Here is a 15,663-nt window from a genome sequence, read left to right on the forward strand (position 1 = left end):
CCCTCCAAGTGTCCCTGTCCTTGACTGTCCCTCCATCCCATCCCCAGGTGTCCCCGCTGTCCCCAGTGTCCCTGTCCATACCTGGCATGTGAATCGTCCCTCCAGCCCATCCCCAGGTGTCCCCACTGTCCCCAGCTGTTCCCAGTGTCCCTGTCCTTGACTATCCCTCCAGCCCATCCCTGCTGTCCCCTGCAGTCCCCTGCAGTCCCCAGCTGTCCCTGTCCCTGACCTGGCATGTGAATTGTCCCTCCATCCCATTCCCAGGTGTCCCAGCTGTCCCCAGCTGTTCCTGCAGGCTGTGACCCTGTACACCGGGAATTGTCCCTCCATCCCATCCCCTGCTGTCCCCAGCTGTCCCCATCCCTGACCTGGCATGTGCACCATCCTGCAGTTGCAGTTCTCCACGATGTAGCGTGTCTCACAGTCGATCCTGCAGGCTGTCACGCTGTACACCGGGAAGAACGCCAGGCCCAGCTCCGGGGAGCGGCACTCGCCCCACGGCGGGGGCAGGTACGTCAGCTGGGGACAGGGACAGGGACATCAGCTGGGGACAGGGACAGGGGTCAGCTGGGGACACAGGGGGACAGCACAGGGGTCAGCTGGGGACAGGGACATTAGCTGGGGACAGGGACATCAGATGGGGACAGGGACATCAGATGGGGACAGGGACAGGGGCCAGCTGGGGACAGGGACATCAGCTGGGGACAGGGACATCAGATGGGGACAGGCATGGCACAGGTACGTCAGCTGGGGACAGGGACATCAGCTGGGGACAGGGGTCAACTGGGGACAGGGACATCAGATGGGGACAGGGACATCAGCTGGGGACAGGGACATCAGATAGGGGCACAGGGGGACAGCACAGGGGTCAGTTGGGGACACAGGGGGACATCAGCTGGGGACAGGGACAGGGACATCAGATGGGGACAGGGACATCAGATGGGGGCACAGGGGGACAGCACAGGGGTCAGCTGGGGACACAGGGGGACATCAGCTGGGGACAGGGACAGGGACATCAGATGGGGACAGGGATGGCACAGGGACATCAGCTGGGGACAGGGGTCAGCTGGGGACACATGGGGACAGCACAGGGGTCAACTGGGGACAGAGACATTAGATGGGGACAGGGACAGGGCTGTCAGCTGGGGACACAGGGGACATCAGACAGGGACACATGGGGACAGAGACAGGGTTGTCAGATGGGGACAGCACAGGGGTCAGCTCAGGACACATGGGGACATCAGATGGGGACAGGGACAGGGCTATCAGCTGGGGACAGGACAGCACAGAGGTCAGCTGGGGACACAGGGGGACATCAGATGGAGGCACATGGGGACAGGGACAGGGCTGTCAGCTGGGGACACAGGGGGACATCAGATGGGGACAGGGACAGGGCTATCAGCTGGGGACACATGGGGACAGGTGTGTCAGATGGGGATACATGGGGACATCAGATGGGGACAGGACAGCACAGGGGTCAGCTGGGGACAGGGAGAGGACAGGGACATCAGCTGGGGACAGGGGTCAGCTGGGGACACACAGGGACATCAGATAGGGACAGGGCAGCACAGGGGTCAGCTGGGGGCAGATACGTCAGCTGGGGACAGGAACATCAGCTGGGGACAGGGTCAGGGCAGGACATGTCCCCGGTCACAGGGCAGCCCCTCAGGGCATCCCCCCTCCCAGGAGCTCCCTGACTCCTGGGATAACTCACTGGGACAAGCTGTGAGTGTCCCAGTGCCACTGAGTGACACTCCCAGGTGACAGTGAATGTCCTGGAGGTGACACTCCCAGGTGACAATGAACATCTCGGGAGTGGGAGCAGCTGTGGAGGGATCAGCTGGAATTTCTGCCTGGCAGACTCTGCTTTACAAACTGCAAGAGCTCCACCAAACTGTCCCAAGCAGGAGGATCTGCACATTCCCTGGAAATGTCTGGAGTTTTCCCCCAGCTGCTGCTCCCAGCCTGGCACAAGAATCTCTGGGCTTAAATCCAGGGGGAATCCATCCCTAAGGGCTCCCCTGAACCCCTTCCTGGCCAAATCAGGGCTGAAACCTCAGGAAAAGCCTTTCCATGCAAAGCCTCGGTCCTGTGGAGCTGCTGAACTCCTTTCAGAGCTGGATTCCTGCTCTTGTGGCCCTGGAGCTGCTGGGAAAGGCACCCCAAGGAGCAGGAGCAGGATGGAGGGAGCAATCCCAGCCCTCAGCTTGGGAAGAATTAATGGGAGAGACTTCACTGGGCTTGATCCCTCTCCCTGCAGCCCCTCCAGATCCTCCTCCTCCTGAGGGAATCAATCCCTTTCCTTTCTGCCAGATTATCCCAGCTGGGGGTTGGGAGGGATTGGGGCTGGATCAGCCCTGGGATGTGGAGCTGCTCCCTCCACCTGTGGAATGCAGGGTGACCCCAACACCAGGCAATGATTGGCATCTGATCCATGATTGGCATCTGATCCATGATTGGCATCTGATCCATGATTCAGAATGCTGAACAATTGCTTTATTAACACTACACTATATTATATTAATTATATTATATTAATACTATATTATAACTGTACTAAACTGATACTAAAGAATACTAAAGAAAAACCCCTGACTGTCTGAGGCAGCCAGGACACAGCTTTGACCCAACTGGCCTAGGAAACAAAACAATCCCCAGCAGAATCCAATTAACAAATCACTTTGGGTAAACAATCCCCATAACACATTCCACGTGTGCAAAAACAACAGGAGCAGAGAATAGAGATAAGAATTGTTTTTCTCTTCTTCTCTCTGTGCTTCTCCAGGAAAAATCCTGTTAGAGAGAATGATGTCTCTCTCTGTTCAGAGAATGTAAATGCTACATCCACCCTCCCCTGCTGCCCCCAAAGTGGGAACAAACCACAGCAAAGCAGCAGGAAAAGCAGGGAAAAGGCAGCAGGAACATCCCTGCCCTTGGATCCTGCATGATTTGTGCTCCCTGGCAGCTTCCCCAGGGCTCTTCCTCCTGCTCCTGCATAGAGAAATCCAGTTCCAGCCTCTAATTGAGGGTGACAGACTCCCAGTCTGGCCCTTTTGCAGTCATTAATAATTAATTAATGAATTAAACGCTTTTCCAGCCCTCCTGATCCCGGCTTTCTCCAGGATTACCGGGATCAGTTCCCAGCTGGCAGGTGCTAAAAGGGGAAGGAAAAAATTCATTTGACTCCTTGGAAGCTGGATGGATACTGCTTGTCCCAAACACCAGGAAAAGAGGGGATGAGCTTGGAAAACCTGGAGGGATGAGACCCTGGGGCAGGGGAGGATCAGCTCCTTCCACAGCCCTTCCCTGGCCACATTCCTGCCTTTCCACACTGCTCCTGGCACAGAGCATCTGCCCACAGCCAGAGGTTACTCCTTCAATTACCTGGAAGTGCTATCCCTGATTTCCCTGCCTGTTTCATTTTCTCAAACAGGGAAACGTGGTGGAGATGATCCAGCAGAGCTTGGAGCAGTTTGATAAAACCCTGGAATATCCCAGGTTGGGAGGGGTCCCACAAGGATTGAGTCCAGTCCCTGCTCCTGCCCAGGATCCCAACAATCCCCCAGGATCCCAACAATCCCCCAGGATCCCAACAATCCCACCCTGGGCATCGCTGGAGTGGTGTCCAAACCCTCCTGGAGCTCTGGGACCATTCCCTGGGGAGCCTGGGCAGTGCCAGCACCTCTGGGGGATGAACCTTTCCCTGAGCTCCATCCCAAATCCCCCTGGCTCAGCTCACACCATTCCCTGGGCAGTGCCAGCACCTATGGGGAAGAACCTTTCCCTGCCCCATTCCCCTCTGGCTCTGGGATGGATCCAGTACCAATTCCTGCCCAGACCCCACGTGGCTGATGGCACCAAACTCCAGCGATCCCAAGGAAGGATCCAAGCCCTCCCTGAACATCCCCACCTGGGCTGGGTTCCCAATGAAACCAGAACCAGAACCCTCCCTTCCTTAAGGAGACCTCCAGCAGCAGCAGCAGCTTCTTGGAATTCCCATCCCAAGCAGCTCCAGCCCTTGTGGAATGCTGAAAATCCCAGAGCAGCCACAGCTGGCTTATCCCAGCTCCCAGTTAATGATGCTGGAACTGGAATTGGTGCTGGAATTGTCTGTTTGCCTCTCCAGCTCCTTTCCCATCCTGCCTGTTCCTTCCCATTTGCTCCCTTCCTGAGGAATTGGTTTTCAGGGATGAATTTGACCCTTCCAGCCCCTTGGGGCAGAGCTCAGGGGTGTTACAGGGCCCATGAGTGCCCAGGGAAAATTGGGATTTTGGAGCTCCAGGATCCTTCTTTGCAAATCCAACAGGAACAGCAGCACTGAGACCTCCTGCAGATCCATAAAAAGTCCAGGGCAGCCTCTCCAGAGCCTCATCCCAGGTTTGCTCCCACTCCTGCTTCCCCTGGATGGGCTGGAGCTGTGGCTCAGGTGCAAAATCAGCCTTAAATCCCCAATAACGTGGAATTATGGAATTGTAAATGTTGGAAAAGCCCTCTGAGACTGAGGCCACCACTGCCCCATGTCCCCAGATGTCACATCCACACGGATGAAGCCCCTCAGGGATGGGAATTCCCCCTGCCCTGCTCCAGGAAACTCTGCCTCTCCTCCTGCTCATTCCCTGGCACATCCAGAGGCAGCCAGACCATTCCCCCTCGTTCTCCCAGAACATTCTGCCTGGATTTGTTGGACCCAACTCCCAAACTCTGGCAGAGTTGTCAGTTTGGGGGCTGGGAGGAATTGGACTCTGAAGTTCTCCTGTCCTCACTTTTCCACCTTTTTATAAATTCCTCTTTTCCACAGGGTGCAGAGGGAGCAGGAAACCCAAACCATTCCCTCATCCTCGGATCTGATGGCTCTTCCTGACTTCCCACTCTCTGCCTCTTCCAGGCTCTGCCTCATCTCCATCCATTGCCTAAGAGAATCCTGGAATGGTTTGGATGGAAGGGACCTTAAAAACCATTTAATTCCTACCCCTGCCATGGCAGGGACACCTTCCCCTGTCCCAGGCTGCTCCCAGCCCCAGTGTCCAGCCTGGCCTTGGGCACTGCCAGGGATCCAGGGGCAGCCCCAGCTGCTCTGGGCACCCTGTGCCAGGGCCTGTCCACCCTCCCAGGGAACAATTCCCAATTCCCAATGTCCCATCCAGCCCTGCCCTCTGGCACTGGGAGCCATTCCCTGTGCCCTGTCCCTCTGTCCCTTTTCCCTCCCCATTTTCCCTGTAGCCCCTTCAGGTTCTGGAAGGTCCCAGTTTGGTCACCCCTGGTGGCTCCTCCAGGATGAACAATCCCACGTTTTTTTAACCAGGAAACATCTCCCTTGGCCACGTGTCCAGAAGCAGCTTGGGCTCTTTAACCCATCCACCACATTTTATGGCCAAACCTCCTGCTGGAATTGCTTTCTCAGGAGTTTTTGCTGCTGACTCAGCATTTCCACCCTGCCACTGCCAGGTCCCTCCCAAGGTCACTCCTGCAGTAACTCCCAAGGTGGGAAATGCATCCCAGAAGTGTCTCTGTACAGGAACCACGGGGCTCAGCCACTGCAGGAGGAGGAGCAAAGCTGATTTAATTCCCATTTTTCCAGCCTGAGAGCTCCTTGTGAAGGGAGATTTTTAATGAGATGCCAACCACGAACCAGAGCTGGCTCTGGACAGGGGGATTTGGGGAAGCTCTGAGTGGAAAGCCAGGATTTATGCCCCGGTCCCAAGATGTGAATCCTCACTGGTGCTGAGCAGCTGCAGCCCTGGGAAAGCAGAAAATCAGGGAGCAAAGGCCAGGGAATGCTCTGATTCCAGAGTGGGATGGGGAAAGAAGGGAGGGATTTGAGCAGGGCCACAGGGAATGATTTCAGAGCCAGGAATGAACCCCCCACACCCCAAATTCTGTCCCACAGAGGATCCACAGCTCCCACCATTCCAAATCTTCCCCACTCCACACTTTTTATCTCTGTAAAAAGAGCTTTTATCTCCCCAAGGCTGCTCTGAGCTGGAAGATGGGAAATCAGCTCCACTTTTTCTTTATTCCTGTTTTTTTTTCCAGCTGCAGGATCATTTGTTTTATGGCCCAGGGTGTAAAACTCTGGGTTCAGGACCCCAATAACTGCCTGGGCTCAGTTCCTGGGGGATTTACTGGAGCTGTTCCACCTTCGGCTCTGGTTTATTAAAGGAGCAGCACAGGAAGAGAGATTTAGTTGGAAAAACCCAGACTAAATCAGGGATTAGAATAAAAGCTGCATATTGGGAAGGTGGGGGAAGCCCAAGGTCCCTAAAGACTAATAATTAATTAGAGGAAGTTATAAATGGCTGTAATTAGGTTAAGAATTACTTTCTAAGAAGAGGGATTGGGGTGGGAGCTGAATGCTGGAAATTCCTCCAGCTCTCCTGAGAAAAGGCTTTGGAGCCCTCAGATGATTTTAAACCAGTCAGAAAATCCCAGGAATGAGCCCTTTCCTCTCCCAAAACTCTGGCAAAACCCCTGGAAAAAGGGACACCCTGGAGCTGAGAGTCCCTAAATCTGTTCTTCTGTCCTCCACATCTCCCACATGGAAGGGGGGATTTGGGGAGGAATGTTTTCCCCCCTCTCTCACCTGGATGATGTTCTGGATGGAATTCTCATTTTTCAATGGAAATATTGGAATAGGCAGTGCTGGCAATGGGGTGGGGAAGGATTTCAGCAGCTGCAGCAAAGTCCTGGAATTTGCACCAATTTAACCCAAAGCCTTTGAGATCCTCTCTGCAGGCTCCAGCTCCCAGCCCTGCTCCAAAATCCTGCTCAGGACGGGATTTTTAAGGAAGGCAAATCTTTTCAATCACTGCTGGAGCTGCCAGGTGGGTCTGACTTGAGGAGCTGTTCCCAAAATCTTTGAGCATCAGGAACCACATGATGCCCTGTCCAGCCCTTTCCATCCCTGCCCATCCGTCCATCCATCCATCCATCATCCATCCATCCATCCATCCATCCATCCATCCATCCATCCATCATCCATCCATCCATCATCCATCCATTCCTCTATCCATCCATCATCCATCCATCCATCCATCCATCCCCCATCCATCCATCCATCCATCCATCCATCCCCCATCCATCCCCCATCCATCCATCCATCCATCCATCCATCCATCCATCCATCCATCATCCATCCATCATCCATCCATCCATCCATCCATCCATCATCCATCCATTCCTCTATCCATCCATCATCCATCCATCCCCCATCCATCATCCATCCATCCATCATCCATCCATCATCCATCCATCATCCATCATCCATCCATTCCTCTATCCATCCATCCATCCATCCATCATCCATCCATCATCCATCCATCCATCCATCCATCCATCCATCCATCCATCATCCATCCCCCATCCATCCATCCATCCATCCATCCATCCATCCATCCATCCCCCATCCATTCATCATCCATCCATCCATCCATCCATCCATCCATCCATCCATCCATCCATCATCCATCCATCATCCATCCATCATCCATCCATCCATCCCCCATCCATTCATCATCCATCCATCCATCATCCATCCATCCATCATCCATCCTCCATCCATCCATCCATCCATCCATCCATTCCTCCATCCATCCATCCATCCATCCATCCATCCATCCATCCATCCATCATCCATCCATCCCTGTCCATCCATCCATCCATCCATCCATCCATCCATCCATCCATCATCCATCATTCATCTATCCATCCATCCATCCATCCATCCATCCATCATCCATCCATCCATCCATCCATCATCCATCATTCATCCCTCCATCCTCCATGATCCATGCATCCATCTGGATGTGTCACTGCTGGGATCCATGTAAGACAATGATTCCCAGGTATCCCAGGAGAGTTTGCCATCAATCATGTGGATGTTTTGGTGTCACCTGAAAGATTCCCAGCGTTCTCCATCAGGAAACTCTGTCCTCCTGCCTCTTTTTATATCCCTGGAATGTGTTTTTTCTGGGAAACCCCAGTGGGTTGGACAGGACCCAACACTCGGAGCTGCCACAGCTCAGCTCCAACCATGGAAGAGCAAAGCAGGGAAGTCACCAGGGATAAAATCTATCCTGGAGATGGAATTACTGTGGGACTTTAAGGAACTGTGGGAATGCAGGACTCTGGAATAACCATGAGAGATAACCTGGAAAAGCTGCCCTCATCCCAAGAAATCTGAAGCAAGGCATCAAAAACCACCTTTTAATGATGGAGCTGCATCTCAAGGGGCATCAATTATGGAGAAGAAACCTCTCCCAGGAAGCCCCGGAGGGATCCTGGGATGGAACAGGAATTTGGGACTTACCCTTTGCTCCTGGGTGGCCACGAAGGTCTGGAATCCAGGGGCCACCCCAAATCCCAGCTCCTGCACGAAGGGAGGCTCGGACTGGCTGTGGATCTGCACCTTGACTCCGGCCTCGAACGTCGTCTCCTCTGGAAGGAAAGGGGGAGGTTAAGGAGCTCAGGAACAGCTGGAATGTTCCCACCTGGATATTAGATCCCTGGCAACTGAGGGAGGAGATCCAGCAGCAGGGTTTGCCAGGAGCAGACCATTCCTGGGCCTCATCCCAAATCACCTCCCATCGGCACCAGGAGCATCCCCAGCTCCTGATCCCAGCTCCCCCTCCCTGGAACAGCAGCTCCAGCCTGCTCTGAACTTCCAAGGAAGAGAAACCAGGAGAAAACCTCCCCTTTCCAGCTGGAATTTGGTTCCAGGACACTTTGGTGACATTCCCACATCACCAAACCAAACCAGCTCCTCCCTCCCCAACCTGAGCTGTTCCCACTCTCCAGGAGGGCTCCAGTATTGCGGATTCATGAATTCATGGATGCCCCTCTGCTGTCCATCCCCAGCACAGCCCGAGGCCACTTGGGAATGTTGGTCATGAAATGACATTAAAAATGTCCAAAAATTTCAAGGAATTTTGGGTTTGGCAGCTGCTCCAAGCTGGAAAAGCCTTTTGGGCTGGCACACATCAGAGCTCGGGGTGATGGGAGGTTCCCACATACCAAATCCATGTGGAGTAACTCGAGGTCAGTCCCTCTGTTCTACTAAAACGAGTGGACAAAAGTCACAGAGTGGCTTTGGAAACAGCACTGATGAGCTCAGATCAGCCCCATGGGCTCCTGTCCCCACACAGCCACGGTGTCACCTCCTCTCCTGGGGATTCCCGCTGCTCCCACACCCCAGCAAACCCCAGACTCCATCTGGGAATAAGGACTCACAGAGGAAGTTGTTAACGAGGCCTAATTTGACCTAAACCTGGAATATTCCTGGCTCTGGATCCACGCTGGTGGCCAGCAGTGCCACCTCCACATCTGAGGAGTTTCTGTTGGAGGATGAATCATTCCTCAGCCTCCCACTATCCTGTAGCATTTTCCTACAATTTCATTGTGCATTTCAATTTCTGACAGCTCTGGGAGAACCTTGGGAATCCCAGCCATTCCCAGCTCTGGAGCTGCTTCTCCAGGGTCTGCACAGAGAGCGGTGGGAGGACACGGGCAGGGGACAAGGGGACAGTGAGGAGACTCTGGATGAGGTTTTGTGGATCTCAGGAATTCAGGATTTAACTGTGCTGGCAAAGGGATCTGCTGCCTTCTCCCGAGAGGATTTTCCCACAGGATCATGGAATCCTGGAACGGTTTGGGGTGGAAGCGACTTTAAACCCCACCCAGTTTCACCCCTGCCATGGCAGGGACACCTTCCCCTGTCCCAGGCTCCTCCAAGCCCCAGTATCCAACCTGGCCCTGGGCACTGCCAGGGATCCAGGGGCAGCCCCAGCTGCTCTGGGCACCCTGTGCCAGGGCCTGCCCACCCTCCCAGCCAGGAATTCCTTCCCAAAATCCTCCCTAAACAGACCCTGCTCACCCAGGAGCTGCCAAGGCAAACACAGTGAGACCCCACAGGTGGGATGGGTTTAGGTTGGGATTTGCCAGGACAAATGGGAGCATCCCAGTGCTCAGATCCCCTCCCTTCCAGCCCCTCCAAGGTGTCACCTCCCAGCTCAGCAAAACCATGGCCAAGGGCTGATCCAGGAGTTTGGAATTCTGGAGACTCCAGGCCAGAAAGTGCTGTCACCTCCTGGGAAAACCCAGCCCCAAACCACACATTCCCACAGTTTTTGGGAACAAACCCCTGCCAGCTCATTTCAAATGCCTTTGGTGATGGAGAACATCCCAACCCCATCCCAATCCCATCCCAACCCCATCCCAATCCCATCCCAACTCCATCCCAATCCCATCCCACCCTCATCCCCATCCTATCCCAATCCCATCCCATCCTAATCCCATCCCAACCCCATCCCAATCCTATTCCAACCCCATCCCAATCATATCCCAACCCCATCCCAACCCCATCCCCATCCTATCCCAACCCCAATCCCAGCCCCATCTCCACAGCCCCATAGTGTCCCAGGGTCTGCCCCAGCTGCCCAAATCCCATTCCAGGCCAGGCTCAAGCCCTTCCCAAGCTCCCCCCAGGTTTCCCAGCCCCAATTCCCATCCCATTTTCCCGCTCCTGCCGGTCCCATCCCACCCCCACAGCTCTGCTGGGTGTTGATCCCATTCCAGCACTCTGGAGGAGATTCCATCTGCTTCCCTCACTAATTCTCTGACACCTCAGATGAAAAAAATCCTATTTAGTTTAATTTGTTGGGCAACAGGAATTTTCCTGAAATATTTTCCATCCAAAACTCCTCTGCCCATTTCTGCACCTGCCCCAGCTCGAATTCCATGGATTTCCCATGCCCAGGGGTCTGTTCATGGGTAAATCCCTGTCCATCCAAACCAAGGTCTAGCCTGCAGGTACCCAAATTAATCTTAAAATCAGCAGGATTTGGAATTTTAAATTGGAAATCCTGGAATGAAGCCAGTGGCGTACATGGAAAGAGAGGGAAGGGCCACAGCATGGAAAAAACTTTGGGATTGAACCCCAAAATTTCAGAATTCCATCAGTGATGATACCCAGGAAAACAAAATAAACAGGATTTTCTTAGAGGAGCTGCCAACCCCAGGCAGCTTTCTCTGTTTCTCCTGCACAAGGATGAAACAATAAACATGGAATTGGCTTGGAAAAATTGTCCCTTCTTATAAAAAATCGATTCCTTCCAAAATTCCTGTTTGCTGCCAGGAAAAAGCCCAGCTTGGGTGGAAATGCCTGGATTAGAACTCATAAACTGCATCCTAAATATTCCACACCCATGCTGGGATCCAGGAGCTTCAGTGGGGATTAAATATTTCTTGGAATTGTGGGAAAAGGGAGGAACCAGCAGAACCAAAAATCTGTGTTTGGGGCCATTCATTTCTGAAGGAATTTTCCCTGGACACACAACAAATCCCAAAGGGCTCTGTGGCAACCCCTGACACTGGAGAGGGCTCTGAATATCCCAGGGAAAAATCCCAGCCATGATTTTATTCATATTTCCAATTTTAGGAGTTTTTGACAACTTGACAATTTCTTTTGCCAATTTGACAATTTTTTTTCCATTTTTTTCCCAATTTTAGCATCATTTAGAATGGCTTTTTCTGGGAATTTCTCCTGGACCTCTGGGGCTGAGCCACTGCTCTTCCCATTTTTTATGAACAACCATCACTGTGGGGAAAAATAATCCTGGAATCCTTGGATTTGCTCAGAGAAACTAAAACCAATCCCAATCCCTTGGGGTTTGGGTTGCACCTCCCAGTTTTTAACCTTGTTTGGGATGTTGGAAACACTTCATTTATCCCCAGCCCCACTCTCAGGGCTTGGAAATTCAGTTTATAGCCCATTCCAGGTTGGGAATAATAAAAAATATTCCTTGGAAACTGCAGTAAATCCATTCCTGCACCCAGCAGAGTCTCCCAATGAATCCTGAGCCCATTTTTTGGAATCACCCATCAGTGTGGGGAAAAATAACGCTGAAATCTTTGGATTGGGCCAGATAAATTCAAAATCAATCCAAATCCCTTGGGATTTGGCATGTCCCAGTTTTAAGCCTTATTTTGGGATGTGGGGAAGCCCAACCCCTTCCTTCATTCTAGCCTGGAAATTCAGGTTTTAGAGCATTCCAGGTTGGGAATAACCCAGAATTCCAAGAGAACTGCATTTTCCCACTCATTAAATCCATTCCTGCTCCCAGGGCAGGGTCTCCCAACAAATCCTGAGCTGCTCTTTCCCCTGCAGGATTAAAGGAGCTTGAATTAAAGCTGGGATTAATTCAGCACCTGCTCCCAGCTGGCTGCAGAGGGAAGCTCAGCTCTTACTCCTGCTGTTCCATTTCCATGACTTTTTTGGGAAGAGCATCCCTGGAAAACTCTACAGGGAGTTCCAGGAGAGCTGGGATCAAACTCATCCCCGAAAACTCAGGAATTAAAATCCCAAGTGCTGCCAAAAACCAGGAGCTTCCCTCTCACCCTGCCTGGCCCTGTCCAAACACATCCAATTCCCCCTGGGAATGAACAGCTGGAGCTGATCCTGGCTCTGATTAATGGGGAAATGAGGATACAGCTGGAGCTGGGAGGTGCTTCTGGTGGAACTGTAATCAACAGCTCTGAAATTGTTATCCTGAGTCCTGGAATTGTGATCCTGTAGTTCTGGAATTGTTATCCTCTGGAACTGTAATCCCCCAGCTCTGGAATTGCTATCTTGAGTCCTGGAATTGTCATTCCCAGCTCTGAAATTGTTATTCTTCACTTCTGGAACTGTTATCCCCCACCTCTGGAATTGTTATCCTCTGGAGTTGTTATTCCACAGCTCTGGAATTGTTATCCTGAGTCCTGGAATTGTTACCCTCTGGAGCTTCATTCCACAGCTCTGGAATTGTGATCCTGAGTCCTGGAATTGTTATCTCCAGCTCTGAAGTTGTTATCCCCAGCTCTGGAATGGTTATCCTCAGTCCTGGAATTGTTATCCCCAGCTCTGGAATTGTGATCCTGTAGCCCTGGAATTGTGATCCTGTAGCTCTGGAATTGTTATTCCCTAGCTCTGGAATGTTATCCTGAGTCCTGGAATTGTGATCCTGTAGTTCTGGAATGGTTATCCTCTGGAGTTGTTATCCCCAGCTCTGGAATTGTTGTTCTGTAGCCCTGGCAGCCCTGGAATTATCCTTTTGTAGCTCTGGAATTGTTATCACCAGCTCTGGAATTGTGATCCCCAATTCTGGAATTGGCATCCCCAGCTCTGGAATTGTTATCTCCAGCTGTTGAATTGTTATCCTGTAGCCCTGGAATTGTTATCCTGAGTCCTGGAATAGTTATCCTATGGAGTTGTTATCCCCAGCTGTTGAATTGTTATCCTGTAGCTCTGGAATTGTGATCCTGTAGCTCTGGAATTGTGATCCTAATTCTGGAATTATTATCCCACAGCTCTGGGATTGTGATCCTGTACCTCTGGAATTGTTATCCCCCAGCTCTGGAACTGCTGTTCTCCATCTCTGGAATTGTTATCCTGAGTCCTGGAATTGTTATCCTCTGGAGTTGTTATCCCACAGCTCTGGAATTGTTATCCTGTAGCCCTGGAATTATTTTCTTGTAGCTCTGGAATTGTCATCCCCATCTCTGAACTGTTATCCTGAGTCCTGGAATTGTGATCATGTAGTTCTGGAATTGTTATTCCCTAGCTCTGGAATGTTATCCCACAGCTCTGGAACTGTTATCCTGTAGCTCTGGAATAGTCATCCCCAGCTCTGGAGTCGTTATCCTCTAGCTCTGGAATTGTTATCCTCTGGAGTTGTTATCCTCAGCTCTGGAACTGTTATTCTGTAGCCCTGGCAGCCCTGGAATCATCATCTTGTAGCTCTGGAATTGTTATCCTGAGTCCTTGAATTGTTATCCCCAGCTCTGGAACTGTTATCCCCAGTTCTGGAATTGTTATCCCACAGCTATGGGATTGTGTTCCTATAGCTCTGGAATTGTTATTTCCCAGCTCTGGAATTGTTATCCTGAGTCCTGGAATTGTTATCCTCTGGAATTGTTATTCCCAGCTCTGGAATTGTCATCCCCAGCCAGCAGCTCCAGGGGGGATGTTCCTGTTTGGAGAAAGCCAAAGCAGGTCCCCCACAGCTCCATCTAGGAATTCCTCAGTTAATTCCCATAAATCTTCCCTGCTCTGGACAGAGGGAACAGAGCTGGGAAAGGTTTCACTGTCCTGGGCCTCAGTCTCCCTTCTGTAAAACAGGAATGACATCCCGAGGAATTCCAAGGGCTCTTCCCACCCCCAGGTGCCCCCAAACCCCAGGAGGGGCCCAGGGTGAGCCCCAGGAGCCACATCTGGCAGGGAGCCCAGATGTGCATCCCTGGAGGGCACTCTGGGCCCAGGATTCCTGGTGTTCCTCGGGAAGGAAGGACCTGGAGCAGGGGCCAGACATGGCCCGGGAATGCTGTGGGATGCTGAGATCATCCTGAGGATTTCCAGCATCCTTTGCTTGGTATCACCATGGAAACAGTGAGCCAGGGCTCCCCCACCTTTCCAGGGATCTTCAACCTTCCAGGGATCTCCAACCTTCCAGGGATTCCCTCTTCCAGGGCTCTCACAACCTTCCAGGGATCTCCAACCTTCCAGGGATTCCCTCTTCCAGGGCTCCCACAACTTCCAGGGCTTCCCCACCTTCCCAGAGATCTTCAACCTTCCAGGGATCTCCAGCCTTCCAGGGATTTCCTCTTCCAGGGCTCTCACAACCTTCCAGGGATCTCCAACCTTCCCAGAGATCTTCAACCTTCCAGGGATCTCCAACCTTCCAGGGATCTCCAACCCTCCCAGAGATCTTCAACCTTCCAGGGATCTCCAACCTTCCAGGGATTCCCTCTTCCAGGGCTCCCACAACTTCCAGGGCTTCCCCACCTTCCCAGAGATCTTCAACCTTCCAGGGATCTCCAACCTTCCAGGGATTCCCTCTTCCCAGAGCTCCCACAACTTCCAAGGATCCCCAATCTTCCAGAATTCCCCATCTTCCAGAGCTCCCCTGCTTCCCAGGAACCTCTTCACCTCCTGTGTGACCCCTGGGAAGGGCAGGAATTCCCAGCACTGAGAAGCTGCTCTGGGTGTGCTCCCTGTTCCCACCAACCCCCAGATTCCCCAAATCCTCCTGCAGGAATGTGTCCCCTGTGGATGGAGTGACTAAATTATTCTTTGTCTGCTTAAAAAGGAAAAAAGCCCAGAAGTTTCTCTCCTCAATTTGGTACAAAGACACCTCATAGGACCTGTGGGACTTCACCTCAGACCTGGGGCTGCCAACTGAACAGAGGCCAAAAGGTCCCACCCAAGTAATTAGCTAGAAAAAGAAGAGAACAAAGACAATAATTGCTTTTGTGGGTGTTTTGGCAGAAGCAAGGACCTCTTGCCCCTGGCTCAGGTTTTTCTCTGTAAGAGCTTTGTTATTTTGCCTTTTAATAAAACTTTTTCTGTTTCCAACACTGCCTCAGAAGCCATCCTGCTGATTTTATGCCATTTGGGGTGGCTGGGCTATCTCAGGTGTGAAAGATTCTCTGAGACTCATAAGACCTGAAGAGTAACACATCATTATTACACATTCCTCACATTCCTCATTATTCTGGGAAGCAGGACTTGGATTTGTGTCCTCAGGTCACCCCCAGGCCCTGCTGAGCAGGGGATCCCTGGATGCTCCCTGTGCTCCCAGGGAGGCTCCTGCCCCTCCAACCCCTCCTTATCCAGGCAGGAGTCCTGACCAA

General features: G+C 52.2%; 1 protein-coding gene across 3 annotated transcripts in view; it reads right to left on the reverse strand.

Annotated features, from left to right (window-relative positions):
- LOC129131027 (acid-sensing ion channel 2) overlaps window positions 1-15,663 on the reverse strand; it is a 504,741-nt gene that overhangs the window by 11,860 nt on the left and 477,218 nt on the right. For all 3 annotated transcript variants that reach the window (XR_013185271.1, XM_054649773.2, XM_077190817.1), the window contains exons 3-4: window positions 8,306-8,433; window positions 369-519 (exon numbers count right to left, since the gene is read on the reverse strand). Coding sequence is in view for 2 of the 3 variants with exons in the window: in XM_054649773.2 (XP_054505748.1) it covers window positions 369-519; window positions 8,306-8,433 (279 nt within the window). In the remaining variant the exon portion in view is untranslated. The remainder of the gene's footprint in view (window positions 1-368; window positions 520-8,305; window positions 8,434-15,663) is intronic.

This window comes from Agelaius phoeniceus, chromosome 26 (genome assembly GCF_051311805.1).
Source record: "Agelaius phoeniceus isolate bAgePho1 chromosome 26, bAgePho1.hap1, whole genome shotgun sequence".
Taxonomy (NCBI): domain Eukaryota; kingdom Metazoa; phylum Chordata; class Aves; order Passeriformes; family Icteridae; genus Agelaius; species Agelaius phoeniceus.